The sequence below is a fragment of the Macrosteles quadrilineatus genome, unplaced genomic scaffold (assembly GCF_028750875.1).
Source record: "Macrosteles quadrilineatus isolate MER2022 unplaced genomic scaffold, UCM_ALF_1.0 Scaffold_1__1_contigs__length_201487025, whole genome shotgun sequence".
Taxonomy (NCBI): domain Eukaryota; kingdom Metazoa; phylum Arthropoda; class Insecta; order Hemiptera; family Cicadellidae; genus Macrosteles; species Macrosteles quadrilineatus.
This window is the reverse complement of record NW_026542594.1, coordinates 58810389-58829806: the sequence shown is the minus strand read 5'-3', so window position 1 is coordinate 58829806 and position 19418 is coordinate 58810389. Positions and strand designations below refer to the sequence as shown.

The window sequence follows — 19418 nt, the reverse complement described above, 5'->3', positions numbered from 1 at the left end:
GTGTTTAGAGCATATTTGTGCAACCCACAATCATGGGAATATTACCATTGGTTATCGATAGTGAATTTGTTTAACGCCCAATCATTATAGATCTGTTCTGGAATTGTGATAACATTGTGATAGGAAAAGCTCAGGCTGATATTCTGACTCAGTGTTTTATCGCTTGGGCTCTTAGGCTAGGCTTGGCTTGACTCTAAAAATATATCCGCCCTAATACAATATGAAATCATATACCATATACAAATTTATGATTGCATCTTAAAACTAGTTAATTAGCTATGACCTTTGTCCAGCCGAGGTGGTGGGCGGTACTTGTAGCCAGGTTGGGACCAATACACAGGCACTGAGGCTCTGACTAGAGTGAGGGCTACTTGGTGATGGCGATGTGCAATGATCTGCTCAGTCTCTACGTAGTTGGCACAGTGGCCAGTGTCGTCCAGACCTCTGCGCTTGTAGCGAGTCCCAGCTCTGTATCTGCTGCGGCGAGACAGCAGTGACAATGTGAACACCTACAACAAACAACCTTCATCATCAGAATATGCAATGATCTGCTCATTCTCTACACAGATGGCACAGTGGTCAGTGTCGTCCAGACCTCTGCGCTTGTAGCGAGTCCCAGCTCTGTATCTGCTGCGGCGAGACAGCAGTGACAATGTGAACACCTACAACAAACAACCTTCATCATCAGAATATGCAATGATCTGCTCAGTCTCTACGTAGTTGGCACAGTGGTCAGTGTCGTCCAGACTTCTGCGCTTGTAGAGAGTCCCAGCTCTGTATCTGCTGCTACGAGACAGCAGTGACATTGTGAACACCTACAACAAACAACCTTCATCATCAGAATATGCAATGATCTGGTCATTCTCTACACAGATAGCACAGTGGTCAGTGTCGTCCAGACCTCTGCGCTTGTAGCAATTCCCAGCTCTGTATCTGCTGCTACGAGACAGCAGTGACATTGTGAACACCTACAACAAACAACCTTCATCATCAGAATATGCAATGATCTGCTCATTCTCTACACAGATAGCACAGTGGCCAGTGTCGTCCAGACCTCTGCGCTTGTAGCAATTCCCAGCTCTGTATCTGCTGCTACGAGACAGCAGTGACATTGTGAACACCTACAACAAACAACCTTCATCATCAGAATATGCAATGATCTGCTCAGTCTCTACGTAGTTGGCACAGTGGTCAGTGTCGTCCAGACTTCTGCGCTTGTAGAGAGTCCCAGCTCTGTATCTGCTGCTACGAGACAGCAGTGACATTGTGAACACCTACAACAAACAACCTTCATCATCAGAATATGCAATGATCTGGTCATTCTCTACACAGATAGCACAGTGGCCAGTGTTGTCCAGACCTCTGCGCTTGTAGCGATTCCCAGCTCTGTATCTGCTGCTACGAGACAGCAGTGACAATGTGAACACCTACAACAAACTACCATTGTTATCAGAATATCTCTACTTACACTGTATCGAGGTAAGACTATCATGCTATAGTAGAATAGCTGGTTTTATATTTGAATATTTCGTAAGCAGTGGCATTTTTTACTAGAAGTCAACATGAGTAGGTAAAAATGCTTTTAAGGGAAAGCGGTCCAAACCCATTAAAGTTTTGTGGATGTGCCAGGAATTGCACCCGTCCCTCCCGCACCGAAGTCGGAGACGCTAACCACTAAGCTTGCAATGCATGCAACACACCCAAGGCTTTTGTTTCTGGCCTTTATAGCTGGTGGATTGAACTTGTGACAACATTCAATTTTTATGCTATCCAATAAATTAGGGGTCTGCGGTACAGAAAAACTAAGGTCGGTACGGTTCGGTACGGTACAATATTTTGTACCTCGGTTCTCGGTACAAAATCGGTACGGTACGCGGCTACCTGTATTTTTGCGGTTTTCTTCTCAGAACTGTATCCAAACCATTATTTTTAACTTTAATACATAGACATTACTATGAAAATGGATAGTATCCTACATTCATGGTTTTCTAACAACAATTACTGTACCACATATTATTAAAACAAAACCTTTTACTACTACGAGGATTGTGTCAAGAAAAATCACAGTTCAGATAAAGGCTTTACCTATTTTACTCTGAGATACTTTGAATAGCCATGATAAAGTAGTTTAAAAATAGGATGAGAGTTTTTATGAATAAACATGTTTGAAACATTTATTGACAAGATAATTTCACAAAACTGATAAATTATTTCCAACCAACACAATGTCTAGTTGTTTTTTTTTTATTTTAAAAACATATAAAAGCATTCAGTAGAAGACAGTGTAGTTTTGCCAGCTTTTTACAGCAGATGACAATGAAAAACTGGAGGTTATGATGAAGTAATGGCAAAGACCGTTTTTTTTATCAGCTTCAAAACTATTTAAGTTATAAGATGGATACAATTCTTGCAAAGTTTTTTTCTGAAACTAAAATTTGGATTATCACAGAGTAAGATTTGATGTTGGGCAATTAGACTTTATAACTGTGTAAAAGGTGTGTATCCCTGAATTTATAAATTGCATTCTACACTTATTCACTGCCAAACATAATTCAGTTGAACCTTGATGAACCGAGAATTACACTAGCCTACATAACTTCATTACCCCAAGTAAAATACCAAGATAATTTTTATAATTGTATTTGAATCGTATAATCTTAGTTTGTTAAAAATGGATTGTATGTTCAACAATAATTGCAGTCCATTATTGTTAAGCAGTATGGTCCCAAATTATTGTTTTTGATTTTGAAACATCACAGTTCATTTGACAAAATTATAGTTGAAGCAGCTCAATGTCAAGTCACGCACGCTTGTGCAATAGTTTCTTTACATGCTTTCTCCAGACCACGGGGGAGGGGAGGGTCTGATAAGCCGTCTATTGTTCACCCCCAAGAAGGTCCGACCCTCATTAGTGCAGCTCGGCTGCACTCAGTGGGGAACCCAATACCACAAATCAATCTTTTAAATGAATACAAATATTTGGTAATAATTGTTTTATTAATATTCACCTTGAAATTTCAATAAATTTGGTGTAAAATTTGACAAAAATCTGCCATTTGGACCGATTATTAATACAATACCAAATACCAATAAAGTAGTACCGTACATTCATTGGTAATTAAATAATAGGTAAAAATTTACTGATTTTCGTCAAGTTTTACCCCCTGCTGTGCGCTATGTCACAAAAGCTGATAACGACATGGGTGATTAGTAACCATGGCAACTTGTTGAATGCGTGATGAAGGGAAACCCAAGAAATAGAAGAACAAAGAGAAAGAATGACGTTGTTATCTTTATACCCTTTTTACAATTTCCGTTATTGTTATCTTTATGTAAGATTTTATGATTTTGTTTTATAGGTTTATAAAATAATTCTTTTTAACTACGGGAATATCAATTTATAATTTATCAACGTGCTTCTCTTCTGAAACAGCAATACCGGATGCATAATAAAGGTCAATGGCCTAAAATATCACAATTGTGCAATATTGTATTTTGATGTTGTAATTAAAATTACGACAAAAGTTTGTATATATCCATGGTCGTCAATAGAAAGATAAAATATCCATAACAAATATTTAATTTATAAAATAAGATTGTAGATTTGTTACAAGTTTAATATGTAGCCATAAACAGTTTTATGGCAGTAGGCAATGGCCAGCGGCAAATTCAATATTCACGAAAATACTGATTAAGTTAGAGATAACATTTAACAGTCATCATAAAACTATTATTTTTATGATAAAACAGAATTGGGGAAAGTCGTAAAGAAATAAAAGTGATAAAACTCAACAGTTCTTGGAAGTACTTCAATACAACAATTATTGTCGTGATAAAATGTTAATGGATTTGGGACTGCTAATGGGTTTTTTATTGCATCATCACGCTAGTAATAAATTATGAAGATCGTAAACAAACATCTGATAAGACTTTTATGTGCTCGGAACCAACTGCCGTTGACTACGATAGTAAACTGAAAGTAATTTATTATTATAATAGGCTGTACCGAACCGAATTTGTACCGTGTAAAATTCTGTACCGAACCGATGACGGTAATTAAGCTTGTACCGTACCGTACCGACTTTTTCGGTGCACCGCAGACCCCTACAATAAATGTTAAGAGTCGGTAGGAATCAATAATTTTGCATTGTTGTTGACTGTCAGATGCCAGGCTAAACAGTGGTTGTCCTAGCGCTGATCAGCAAAAACATGCGTCCACGTTGAAGCATATTAATCATGAACCGTAAGCTTGATTACCGAGCAGAATATTTTATGTGTTACCCTACTTAAATTTATTTTTTGTGTGAATTGCTTTTTGGATTTTTATATGTAATAATAACAATTAAAATTAAAAAGTAGATAGCAAATCACATCGGCGGTTTTGATAGCTTTAAAATGAGATATTTTGCAATTTTTATCTTAATAAACAATGCCATAATATGCTTCAACCATTAACATTGCTGTTATGGCAGAAAATCCAAGATGGCCGGCAGTCCTACTGACTCTTAAATGTTGAAAAATAAAATTTCTAATAGCATCATCAATGGTTGTAGGCTATTTATTTACCATTGAATATGATAGCTATAATATTCAATGGTAAATAAATATTCTCAATAGAGGATTAATAAAAGTAGGGTATTAACCCTCTATTGAGTTTGGCGAAATTAAGTACTTTGTAGGTTGTTAGTTAAGCTTGTTTGATGTTGTAAATCAAGCATGATGGCTTGTCTTAAGCTAGAGCTGTAAGTGTTGTTGGCTTTATCACCAGGTAACCTTAGTCTAATTACTAAATATTTATTTTTTAGTTACAGTGGAATGTGCTTCTTAAGTCTTAGCCTCTGATACTACCGTATAAAATCAACATGCTAGGCAATTCAAATATAATTTTGGATAGGTTTGATTAAAGTTTGTATCAACCAATAATGAATGTTAAGAGAGGCATGACAAGATCAATATAAAAATGTGACATCAAAACACTCTGCTGTTTTGCCAATACTGCATACCATAACCCCTTCAATGTCTTGCCTTCTCCTACCATACACACTCACCACCCTTCTACCCTCTAATTGCACCAGAGGTGCCGTTTTGCCATTGGCCGGTCGCCTATGACCCACTCTCTACCTGCCAGTTGTTGTTTTGTCTGTTAGTTGATTTGGCTACACCCCTCCCCTTATAAGTTGCCCCTATACTATATTTGTATTACAGTATATTGTATTCAACATGTTTAGGAGGTTTTGAGTGATTTCTCAAAAATCTGTATCAACTGTGTTCTGTGTTACATTTTGTGTAAGGTTACGGTTTCCTTGTAGTTTAGGATTTGACTTTTTTGGGCATGACAACCAAATTATAAAAAGGTAATTGAAGAAAAACTTACCTCATATTTAGGAAGTACAGTGTCTTTGTCAAGGTCAAACCCCACCTCCACGTGACACTGCTCAATCTGCATGAACCCTTGGACAACGGGCAGCACCCAGCCCTCAGCCAGTGGGTCCTTCCACACACAAAAAATACTATGATCACTGTACACTCTTTCAAATACATGGTCAATTTTCTAATGATTTTCTTCTACTAAGAGTTTTACAAACATCATAGGCCTACAACTACATTTTAAACCTACAATAGGCCTAACCATAATTAAAGCAACCACAGAAAAAACTGCATCTTTTTCTTTGCATTTAACTGGCATGATGAACTGGGTTTTCCAAACCCATACAGGTCTTGGTGGCAGACACCAACGCCTATGAATGTGAAGGTTACTGGTTCTATGTCAAAATTTAATTGGATTGAGGTCAGAATGGCATGTAGGTAGAAGCCGTTCTGACCTTATTCTAAACCTTGATTTCATTTTTCATTGGGTTATAAATAAATTAATTATGTTATCTTAATAAAAAGTTCCATGTCAAATAGTAACAAAACGAGGCCTTGGAACGATCCCTTCCAATAAATGTAGAAAATGCCATTAGCATAGAAAAACCATATAGAAAAACACAAATAAAAACAGGCTAATAGATTGATTGCTAGAACTAATCTAACAAACATAGAAATTTCTATTTTAAATTTCAAATATGTTACTGCTTATCATATAACTCATTCTGAAATATTTCTTATATAGCCTATAGAAGTCCTAGTAAAAAAATAATAAAAATGTACTAGGCCAAATGAACTACTTAAAGAATACTGACTTTTTAAGTAAGTAAAAGTTGAATGTACTTCAGGAAGACAACAAAATATTGTGTCTTGAATCACAGAGAGTGTACAGAGAGATCACATTGATAAGTCCACGCTCCCTCCTAACATCTTGAGTCTAAATAAGCCTGTTGCCCCTTCAAGTAATGAACACACAATACTTTCCAAGGTAGTTCCGAGACAAAAGTAATATTCAAACTAACTATTCTTCCTTAGTTGAAAATGCTGTCAGTGACAGTGAAATATTCTAATTTTGTGTATATTGTAATGTTTTGTGTATCCAGTACCAGTTTGGACTCTTTCCCATTCAGTTAAGCCTGTCATCCTCACAAAGAAATCCTTAAAACCTAGACGCTTGTGCGCTATGTTACTATGTTACATCCTCAACATTTAGGGGACTATTCTCACTTGTAGTTTAAACAAAAACTATTTTAAAGGACTGATACAGAAACTGCTAAAATACCCCCGCCGCAGCAAACCTGCAGACTAAGCGAATTTCCATTTGACTGATTGGATTTACACTGAAATGTCTACTTAAAAATATAACATTTATTCTTGATTTAAATAGAATTAGTTTAACAAGTACTTAGGTTTGCTGCATCAGGGAGGGTAAAACTGTTTTTTTTTTAAATTTGAATAGTTTCGTAAGAAATAAAAACATTTTCCAAATTTGATCAAAATATGTTCACAAACAAGCAAACTACAACAGTTTACTTATTCTCCATAAGAATAACATAGGAATTTTAAATTTACAATTTTTTTGAATTTTCTCCGTAACAATTAGGCGCATAATAACGCTTCAATATACTAAGTTATTTGTTTTTTTAAGCTCTACAAAATGGTTTGGAAAGAAATTGCTAAATTTTATGTTTTTTGGGTCAAAAATGGGAAAAACCTATTTTTACCCCATAAAACCCCCCGTAAACCCCCGTTCCAATGGTCCGATCATGCTGGATCGCGAACTCGTTCGAATAAACGTACGTTTACACGTTTGTACCAAATTTCATCAAAATCGGATCATTTTTGCTCGAGTTATCGTGCTGACGGACACATATTCTTACGTGTAAACAAGTAAATATACAGAGATATAAAAATAAACAATATATTTCCGCCATCTTCCTTGATTACAGTAAGGCTTTTGACTGCCTGGGCCACGACCTGATATGCAAGAAACTTGAAAGACTCGGTATAAGAAACTCTGCGCTAGAATGGTTCAAAAGCTACCTAACGGGACGTTCACAAGTTGTGGAACTGAAAAACTCATCAAATGAAGTCACAGAAAGTTTCAAATCTTCAAAAAGCAAGCTGACGAGAGGAGTTCCACAAGGCTCTGTATTAGGTCGATTCTATTCATCTTATTGACTAATGACTTCCCCAAACAAATTGAGAGTGAAAATGCTGTTGCAATCATGTATGCAGATGACACAACCATTTTGATCAAGGACAACACAGCCCAAAGCCTTTACCTTAATTCAAAATCGATCTTAAATAAAGCTATCCTCTACTCAAAGAACAATGACTTAGCAATAAACCCCACAAAAACTACAACTCTGAATTTCAGTAAGAAAAAAGCATAGTCCCTCAATTAGAGGATGTAACAATAGAAAACTACACAAAATTTCTCGGTGTTATCCTTGATAACAAACAAACATGGAAAGAGCACATCAACCACCTAAGCAAAAAAATCAGTACTGGAATATATGTCGTCAGAAGGATAAACTACATAGGCGGACTCTCTGTGGCTAAAACAGCTTACTTCGCACTGGTAGAGTCGCATCTTAGATATGGCTTGACAGTGTGGGGAGGAACTTCAACAAAAAATATGAATCGAATTCTTGTCCTTCAAAAGAAAGCCATAAGAGCCCTCGCCAACCTTGTACCACCACAGACTTGCAGACTAGCATTCGTAAACCTAGGAATCCTCACAGTGGTGTCTCTCTACATACTTGAAACCATTAAGTATGTGAATGAAATAAACCCCCCAAGAAACCAAGACCTGCACCACTACAACACCCGTCATGGCTCCAAATTTGCACTACCAGTTCACCGAACAACTCTTTGGGAGAAAAAACCTTCCTACACTGGCTGCAAGCTGAGGAACCATCTACCTGACTACCTGAGAGACCTGACTGGCAACAAGCTACACCAGGAGCTGAAGAAGTGGCTAATCGCAAGACCCTTCTACTCAATAAAGGAATTTTATGAAAATTAACATGTACAATTCACTATTGTATTGACACTATTGTAATTCTTGACGAATTAACAATAAAGAATATTGTATTGTATTGTATATATATATATATATATATATATATATATAAATATATACTTTTGTGCCCACCCGGTTTGGCAGTCAGTGCGCTGGTAATTTACTCGGTGTGGCAGTCACCCGCCCGAAAGCCAGTCAGCTCTCCCATAAGCCAGTCAGGTATGGCTTCCCGTGCACTTTATACGTATGAAAACAGCAAACCGGTGCTGCTGCCTGTGTCGATAAGCGCAACTGCAATACCAATGCGGAGACTGTCTCATCGTGAGTTCTATCGTGGAGTAGTGTAGCCAGTACGGCACCCTGACCCTACCCTACTTTGTAGCGGTAAAACCCAGCGGTCTGTAACCTTCGTTTACTCCTTGTTACTATTTGTGTTGGGATAGTGATTAACTACGTGTTAATGTTTAAACATGTTCATACTCCAAATAAATATGATGCACCTCTAATAAGGATCGTCGAATATTAATTAATTATAATTGGTTGAATCTTGATCCTACCCGTTCATCATCTCATATTTTAAGTTATTTTGATTTTTTTTACCTTCAGTTGAAATTTTAGTCAACTTCTCCTTTATACAATATTTTTTATACTAGTATTTACAGTGTTTCCACGGACCGGGAACTATACGGATTTTCTTTATCTCGAGAAATATACGTGAATCTTGTCCGAGATACTGGAACTGTTTTTTACGCAATTGCGTAACGCGAAGGAGTAACTATTACATATGACAACGATATTATTCTATCTGATAAGAATAACCATGAAACTACACCCGAAAGATAAAATATTTTTATAATAATTTCAATTTTACAAACAAACTATTACAGGAATTATATTTTGGGACGGATGAATGATAAGGAAGCAACAAAAAGTGGTCACGAGTGCAAATACGGGGGGGGGGGGGAGGGGGGTACAATATAACGAACGCCAGAAACGATTATTTGTTTACTTTTCAGATTCCTTATCAAATCTCTCTCTCTCTCTCTCTCTCTCGCTCTCTAACAATGTACAGATTGTGGACTTTACGATTTAAGTTTTCCTGCAATTATTTCAGTTCAATCCCATACCTATCCTTATGGTTTCCTATCTATTATTTTTCAAAATAAATAGTAAAGCAGGTTAAACTATTTTTTATTTTATTTTCTTGAAACCAAACACTCTTTACCATCCGGTATTCTGCAGAGTCAAATGTTTAACACTGTGTTTATAAAAATTGAATGGCCACACAATTTTGTGTTTTATTTTTTTTTTACTAATAGTAACTGGGATATTTATATATACCAATAAGTGCTGCAAGCTGTAATAAATGCTGCTGATTAATATCAAAATAAGTTATAATTTATTTTGTATAATACATCGGTCATTGAATACAAACCATAATGGGTTTTCTATTTGTAACTTTAACTTGCAAAAATACAGTAAAACCTCGCTTAACTGGAGTCGCATCATCATGATGCCTATATATTATATAACCTCACAAATCCCAAGAAAATGTTTTATTAACTGTGTTTTTCAGTCTAATATTTCGATATGAACGATATATTTAACTATTTACGGTAATTTTTATGTGCAGTAGGTTCCCAATTATTGAAATATTACAGTTCATTTAACAAAAATAAGATGGAAGCAAAACGGAGAAATATCGATCAGTATCGTCAAGGTCAACCTATACGCTCGCACCTACAGACTGACAATCTTGCACTGACACTGACATACTGACAATCGTCTGCTTCTGTCTGCTGTCACAACACTACAATATTTTGTGGTTGGGTCGTTGGGTGATTAGTAACCATGACAACTTGTGGATGTAGAGAAACCAAAGAAATAATAGAACAAAGAGAAATAATAAGAGGTGTTTTACATCATTTTTATCTTTATCCTATTTTTATTATTGTTATTATTACCAGAAAGACTTAAGTACAGTACTATGATTTTATGGTGTTTTATGAGTTATTTAATATTTTTACCCCCATACTTCTGTTCTGAAACATCATGTAGTAGTAGCCTAGGATGACTACGGTATCAGTAGTCTTCTAGTCTACATTTTCATTTTGTTTTGTTCTTTACGTGATTTATTGCTGTACAGTAAGCAAGTTTTGTTTTGTTTGAGTAAGCATACGGTGTAGTTTTTATTAGTAAACCAAGGTTAATGACTTAACATATCACGGTTGCGCAATACCTATTGTATTTTGACTATGTAAAATGCAAATTTATAATCACGTTAACGTCCATTTATATAGTGTCCCGGAACGGCATTGTTCCTGAGTAAGAAACATATAAATATCATATTTAAATTATCCAGAAGTCCTTAGTTACTCACACGGGGAAAAAAAGTTTTAGGCCTAAATCATTTGAAACCTGTACATTACATATTTTTGGTCGAGTTTTCGACCACTGGACGACCACTAGTTAAAGTTAATTGTATTACAACAATCTTTATAGTAAGCAATATAAGCTTGATTCGGACTTATCTGCCTTCAGCTAATCCATCATATGATAGTACGTTAGAGAGTATGCCCATGCTGAAGTTTTACTTATACTTGAAGAATAACTTAATTTAGTACCAAGAAATAAATCACACCCCTTACATACACTGTGCTGTTTTAATGCTGTGTAGTTGATTGCTACTGTATTAACCTGTGATCGCATATTAATTCATTCATTAGGAACGTATTTAAAAAATACTACTTTTATTTTTTTTTAATTTCTATGATTTATTTACAATAACAGAAATGTGTAAGATTAAAATAAATTAATGTGTTGCATTGTCCATTTAAAGTTACATCATAGTAAATTAAAATTCCACTGAAACTTAAACAATAAAAGCCGAAATTAGTTATAAAGAAAACACGAGTTTCCTCTATATTGCTTTTACAATCGAAATATACATACTGAGCCACGGCTCGGTCCCCCGGTACTTTTCATTTTAAATATTCAAATAAAGTCGATTATTTTTAATGTTTTATGAAACGTGACATAGCAAATTTCCACGGAACTTTTTTTGTCGGCTACTACTTTATTTTATTTTTTGGTCAGGTTAGTTTAAAAACAGTGGATTCTGTATACAAAAAGTGAAATGTTCTAAATAATATTTTTTTTATTTTTGGCTTATGTACGTAATTTAAATTGTACGAGAGGGGCTTCCCACCGTGCCGGATTGCGCCGTGCGGGCATATTTTGATCCAGTGGCGGGTGTTTGGTGTTTTGAATAAGAATACTGAATTGCTCGTTTTAAGATCGTATCATTACAAATCCTATCATTTTAAGATTTGCTTACACTTACGAGAAATGCATTTTCCATTTGTATATTTCTCAGGTACAAATTTTATGAAATAACGTACATTATTGCGTTGTTTGACAAGTAGCTGGGGACCGAGCTTTGTTCGGGAAACTTTACACTTTGAGAGTATTCCTTGGTCAATATAATGCTATCCCAAAAATAATAATTTGCGGTATTTTTTTTTTCTTGACATTTAACTTCTATTCAAATAATAATATCATAGTTTACTGAAATGATGAGATAGAAGAGTTTTTAAAAATTTGTTTGGTTCCCCTAAATGGCCGAAACTATAGAAATTACCCAGTATTTTTCACGCTGAATTCAAAGAAGGCTATTAGTAGTATGAAAATCTTCCCACCTTCCTTCCTTTGAAGTATTAGTCACTGCAAGAACTTGGACTCGCTCCAAAACCAGAACCGAAACGTTTAATTTACCCTCAATTTTTAAAATGTAATAAGTTACAATTTTCTGGAAACTCAGGACACTTTCTGACTGAAAATAATTACGGTTGATCCTTGTTGGTGAGTACCAAAAAGGAACCTTAGGTATAAACATGGTTGTATATCCAAGTTTGGTTGTCCTTGATATTGCACTATTTCATTGACACTGACAAATTAGGGCTAGGCTGCACTATAAGTTAATTGGGAGTTTATTTGATATCTAGTCCTAAGCTTATAGCCATCTTAAGGCAAACATAACCAAAACCTAACCACAGACATATAAATATAAGTGATATAAATATAAACACTCATCCTCTGTAGGCCTAAAGCTACCTATCTATATTTTTTTGGGTTAGGATTAGTACTTTTTTGAGAGAGTGTCATTATGTACTGAGCACACTTAGATGATATAGGGTATCAGTGATTTATGAAATTATTTATTTATAAAAAGCAACCTAACGGAGTTACCTTAATGATGCACCCAGTATTTAATACAAAAATTAAAGCTTATGCCTATGTATATTAGTTTTAAAACAGAGTAGAATAAGGCACCTATACTGTCCGCGAGAGTTAAGAAGTCCTCTGAGTCCTGGCCTATTCTAAAAATGCAGGCGCTTGCTACTCGACGTCTAGGCGCGCCGGGCGGGTTAACTCATGTTCACGCGGCAGTCAGGGCTCACATCCACTGTGTTAAAACCAAAAGAACACCTGCAAATACCGCGCGGCAACATACAAACATTGCTGCGTTCGCTTTGGCTCAGAGGACTTCTTAACTCTCGCCTACAGTAATCTAGATTAGGCATTGATTAGTGTTTATAAACTAAACATGGATGAACCACTAAGTCAAGCTACTAATCCAGTTGTTCAGGCTAGGCTAAACTGAACTCTGAAAGCATCCATCTCAAAACGGCCACAACTTAAGAACAGATCCTAGAATTTGATTTATTTTAAACTTTATTTTTCTGAAATAGATAGCTAAACTGTCCAGTGCAATCATCCCACACTGCAAATAGCAACACTCAAACTTAGTTAGGTAAGCTAGTGGTAGGTTACAACTAATTATTATCCCTGTGACCGATTCAGTGTAACATCTGACATCAGTCAGAATCAGACGACATTATTGACAACGACACTCGTCGTGTCGTTTCTTTAATTTACGGTATAATATAGTATAAAACATCTACCATATCCATAATAATGTTCTACCACTGCACCTAAACAGCAGAAAAAAGCAAATCACCAAATTCAAATCACCAAGATTCGCACAATATGACAAATTATTTATAAATTAAAAACAGTATATCTTCTGTGCCAGTAGTTAATGCGTGATTGAACTTCAAACAAACAAACAAACACACAAACTTTCACATTTATAATATTAGTAAGATAAGATGTATTAATTAAATATTAATTACTGGCTGTGTGCCCGTTCTACGCACGGGGATCCTCTAGTGGTCAGTTGAAACCTTCCTAAATAAAGAAAAACTATTGGTTTGCATATTTTCAGATATGCTAGCCAAACTATTATATACAAACAAATACAGTATCTGACAGTTTCAAGTAAAAAAAAAAATGCGTAATAGATCTATGAGGGGTACACTTCCATATCTGTTGGCACAAACAATTAAATTAGTAATATTGATTATTCAATTGTTTAATTCCATATATCGTTTGGTTAGTTAGGTTAGGTTAACCTTACCTAACTAACCAAACGATATATAGTTAAAATACTATACCTCAACCTCGCCATTAAACATTCAGGTTGGAAATTTCACTATCAAAGGTGCTCTTGGCCTGTCCGTACGGAACACTGAGTTATATGCGCTACCAACTTATGAATAATTGTTTTTAAGCCTACGAACCCAAGAGATGGATAATTGGTCTGTTGGACGTATGGTCCAGCGAGCAGCACATAGCGTTGAGAAGACACATTAGAAATACAATTTGAGCATAATCCGTAAACCTCTGTTACAATCACCCACTGCAGTTGTCTCTAAACACTTTACACAACCACCATTGAAGTGCCGTCAACGAGTTGAAACCTTATATGTAAGCTATTGGTAACGCTTATGTAAAAAATGTAAGTTTCCCAGGCATATAGAACACTGAGTCAAAGTCTTTTCCCCGGTTATAAACCCAAAACTCGATAGAAATTCTATACACAAAGAAGCTCTATTTTCATTTACGGTTACCCTACACATTATTGCACTTGCGATTAATTAAATCCGTTATGTAAGGAAAAACGGTTTTAATCCAACTTGGTTTGGATTTGCTTTTGAAACTTGATCTGAAATGATTGCGGTATTTGTAAACAATATTCAATGTAAACGTATCAGTGACAGCTAGAGAAAAATAATCTTGATCCGAACAGCTGTTCGCTATTTCATATGATGATTATGTGATTGTGAGAAAACTTGACAAAAATCGCACAAAATTGGGTTTTAAACGTCCGTAAGTTTTTTTTACAAAGTAGCGAGGCCATATTTTAATAGCTAAAGACACTTTCGCCAATCCAGTGAATACATTAAAATGATTCGAGGATCTTGATAGGTACTCTCGTTTTCAGGAGAAGGCCACGTAAAATGGCCTTTGGACCGTGACAGACGGAAGATAGACAACAACGGAATTGAGATAATAATTGATGATTGAGATAATAACGGAATTGAGATGAAACCTTTTTTTCGGATTCTTGAATGTTTAAAACGTAAAAATAATCTAAAAGTTGATGATTCTGAGCAATGTACAGACAAAACTCTAATTTTATTTATATAGATTAGTACCTGTGGTGATTTTTATTAGAAATTTATTGAATAAACAGCAAAGTTAAAAACCATCTGACCAATGTTTTTATTTAAAAAGTACGTAGGCCTATTTGATTGGCTTTGTTTTCTGAACTTAAATATCTATTTCCTGATCTATTTTTAGTTCCTGTTTTCGAAACATAATTTGGCAAAACAATTATTTATTCATTAAACAACTTGATCGAAAAATAATTTCTAAACATTGGAGGACAATTAAAAAACTTTTGAATTCTAATAAACCTAGCTGCCGTACCTGTGTTTTACATCGGAGAGGATTTTGAAGAGAAAAAGTTTGATACACGTCACATATTTCAAATCCCACTCCAAACACTTGCATGTTAATACGTTTACTTCCTTAAATTAAGAATGTCAGAATCTCCAATTAACAGGCCCGTAGCAAAAGTTAAAAGTTTCACAAATCGAATCGTTTCTACCTTTTGGACCGCAAAATCAAAGAACTTTATTGACAGCATTTAAAGCTGACTTCGTTAAACATTCTGTTATCTACATTCTTCAAAAATGTAAACATTGTGAAACTTTGGAATCCCATGGGGCGTAACTCAAAGAAAACACGTTAAATGTAATCGGTATATTTGTTAACCAGGTGGTACAGGGCTACCTCTTGAATTGATATAGATAATAAATCGAAAAATAAAGAAATATAAGTTGATTGATTATTGGCTCTTACAAAAGGGTAAACAATCAAGAAACATGATTTAATTAAGTAACCACACATCACTGAGTCTATATCTTCATTCTTTCTTGTGAAAATCGCTTTGATTGTGGCTATATAAAATAGGGAAGTAATATTTCACTGTACAACGAGCTCAAAAAGCTTGAGAACCAGCAATAAGATGGAAATAACCGGCAGAACCTTTAACCATCCACTGGCTCGCTAGTCGCTACCCCAGGTCGGTCGGTAGCCGGGTAGCCCATCAATGGAACCCGTTAGGCTCGCCCCTACCTCTCGCCACAAAAGAGACAAGAATTTTGCCTTGTTCCACACGCCTTTGATTGTTTGAGGCGGGAAAACTATTTGTGTGCTACGGCCCGCGCAACACAGGATATTGTTTTCGTATTAGTTGGCCTTTTTCCAAGATGACCGTGACCGTTAACTTATTTTATGGACTCCCTTGGAGAATAATTCAAAACTACAAAGAACATTTCTAATCCCACAGTATACTAGCTATTTAAATTATAAACACTTTGGTGTTTGAAAAATATTTTTGGACGATAAATTTTGCAGCTTTTTGAAATCATCCAAGATGGCCGCTTGCCTCCAAGGACTCAACAATAGGCCTAATTGTGCGACTATAAAGCAATAACTTCCCACCTTACGCTTGCGAATTAGTGCGGTACATATTTGTATCCACAGTTGCCAGGACGACTATTAAGACGACCAAAGATTACATTGACATTTAGGTATTTAATCTGTAGAATAGTAATTGTTAAGTAATCTGGAAGACAACTAATTAAAATGAAGTGCGAAAGATGGGTTATGAGAGTGCTCAATGCCTGAAGCATAATCCATTTGTTTGAGGTGCGGATTTTCAAGCTTGTAGAACAAATAAATATCACAAAGAAGAAGGGCAGGGGTGAAAGTGACTGAAGTGACGGGATACCCGGGTGGATTTTCAGTGACTGGATTCCAGTGGTATGCGGTAAAATATATAGTGACTGGCTTAGCAGCACAAATTTTACGTGACTGGCTTTCCCATGCAAATGCGGTGGTGACTGCATTAGCATAGCATTTTTTACGTAATTATATTTTAGTATTTTTAAGAAAAAAAGAGATATATACGTTCAGATATGTCTAGGCTTAAGATATTTACCAACATATATTATATATATATCATAGTCTTGAAATATATTGGGGGGTGCAACTGACTGACTTCCAGTGTATATTTTATGTGACTGGCTTCCCGGGCGCGGCCGTGTATATATAAATATATAAATATATATATATATATATGAATTTGAACGGATGGTGTTTTTGGCCTCTAGGGACCTCAAAACGAAAAAAAAAATCGGTCCCGCCTCCAGGTCTTACCATGAGTACTACGGTAATAGCTTATTCCCTATATGGGAAATTCGCTAAAAGGAGGCAGTAAGAGCAGCATTTTTTATTTTTAGTTTTTTATGTAACTTGTGGTTTTTGGAGTCAGGGATTCTGAAAAACACACTTAAATGGCCGTATCTGCAGCCTTTTCTGAGATATAACAGTATATACATCATTTTTCAACAAAAACTATGCCAAAAACAGTATCTACAGGGTGAATAAAAAGTCAAGACCCCCCCTGTAATATTTTTCCAAGTAAATATACAGAGATATCCTTTTGGTGGTCAAGCAATCTTAGCAGGAAGTTTCATTTTATCATTTTGAAATTTTTGAGTGTCCCCCCAAAAGGGGGGATTTGGGGGGAAACTCAAATATTTTAAATGTAAACCCCCTTCAAGTGACACCTCATTTTGAAGAGTTTACAAAAACTTAGAGAATGGTGAAAACTAGAGGTCGCTATCTCTTCTCTACCAAAATGGTAGCCCAACGAATGTTATGGAAAATCAATAGTAAAATTGTTAATATTGGCTGCCACTTGGATAGAGAAGAGATAATGAGCTCTGGTTTTCACCATTCTTTAAGTTTTTGTAAACACTTCAAAACAAAGTGTCACTAAATGGGGGTTTACATTTAAAATTTTTGAGTGTCCCCCAAAAGAGGGTGTCACTTGATAGGGGTTTCTGTTGAAACATTTGTAGTTGTCCCCCAAATCCCCTCTTTTGGGGGACACTCAAAAATTTTAAATGTAAACCCCCATTTAGTGACACTTTGTTTTGAAGTGTTTACAAAAACTTAAAGAATGGTGAAAACCAGAGCTCGCTATCTCTTCTCTATCCAAAATGGCAGCCAATATTAACAATTTTTCCATTGATTTTTTACATTTGACGGGCTACCATTTTGGATAGAGAAGAGATAGCGACCTCTAGTTTTCACCATTCTTTAAGTTTTTGTAAACTCTTTAAAATGAGGTGTCACTTGAGGGGGGTTTACATTTAAAATATTTGAGTTGCCCCCCAAATCCCCCGTTTTGGGGGGACACTCAAAAATTTCAAAATGATAAAATGAAACTTCCTGCTAAGCTTGCTCGACCACCAAAAGGATATCTCTGTATATTTACTTGGAAAAATATTAGAGGGGGGGGGGGGGGTCTTGACTTTTTATTCACCCTGTATAGTCTGAGAATAGCAGGTGTCTATGGCAGTATAAATATACATAATTTTTCAACAAAAACTATGCCAAAAAGCAGTATCTACAAAAAATTAACATTGGGCCCCCCCCCCCTCCCATGAGATGTTTTTAGCCCACCACGCAACATTATCAAACACCCTTCCCCCTCACCACTGCCTTTTTTTGGTCCACCGATATAATGACCAAACAATTGTTTCATCATAAATTCAGTAGTAAATAAATTAAGGGTAGGCCCTAATATTTTACCCAGTGGCCAGTGGCAGTACACTTTGTTTCTATGAAAACTTTAACATTAAATTTCTTAATAGAAGAGGAGGGCGGGCTGCCCCACAGGCTCTGCCCCACGGGCTTTCAAAGTTCTGAGTTGAGATTATAAGAAGTAAATATTGATTGGTTTCTGGCAATCATGAGGAAACTCATAATAATTTTTACATTCACGTTGATAGACTGTCAAATGCATTTATTTCACAATTACATCCAGCTGATTTGAAAAATTAAATCAATAATATTTTTTTTGTCATACTGCAGCAAAAACAGCTATGTTTATTAATGTGTTGCGGCTATAAAATAGCATTTTTAATCTCTAAGGCGTAAAAAGCCTTTTTAGTCCCTAGGGAGAAAAAATCAACTGATGGAAACAGTTGAAAATTTGTATTGTAGCAATCGCATGGATCAAAATTATTTATCGGTTAATTTATTAGGTAAGGATTTAGCTTAATGTTGCATTCTTGTTAATAGTTTGACCTATATACGGTATAATTAGGGGTGTGCGATGCATCGAAAATGGATCGAAATTTCGATTCGATTCGATTCGATGCATCGAATCGCGATTCGATTCAGTGGTGGTCAAAAAACTATTCGATTCATGAGGGAGTCAGTATCCATATACGAAAAACGCCTGCAGAAAGTCAATGCAATACCCGCAATACAGGAGCGCGTTGCTGTTGCGTTTCCTTTACGAAGGCGTTCTTATTTAATACATTCTTTGCATTAAATATAACTTTAATTGTTTTATATTTTTTTGTTTTGACATTGCAAATGATGAGAGGTTTTGTTTTTTGTCTTGATGTAAGCAGTGTGAAAAATATTTTACTACTGTAAACCTAGCCAAAACAAGATAGGTTACTCCAAAATCATTTTAAAAATAAGTCTGAAAAATTGTTACTTAATACTTAACTAGTAAGATTAATGTTAT

The 19418-nt window shown here is 35.6% G+C and overlaps 1 protein-coding gene across 1 annotated transcript in view; it reads right to left on the bottom strand.

The window, feature by feature from the left end:
* Positions 1-19418, bottom strand: part of LOC128997356 (phosphatidylinositide phosphatase SAC2) — a 124538-nt gene that overhangs the window by 92398 nt on the left and 12722 nt on the right. The window contains exons 5-7 of the mRNA XM_054422997.1: positions 5375-5491; positions 564-662; positions 284-509 (exon numbers count right to left, since the gene is read on the bottom strand). Of these exons, the coding sequence (XP_054278972.1) occupies positions 284-509; positions 564-662; positions 5375-5491 (442 nt within the window). The remainder of the gene's footprint in view (positions 1-283; positions 510-563; positions 663-5374; positions 5492-19418) is intronic.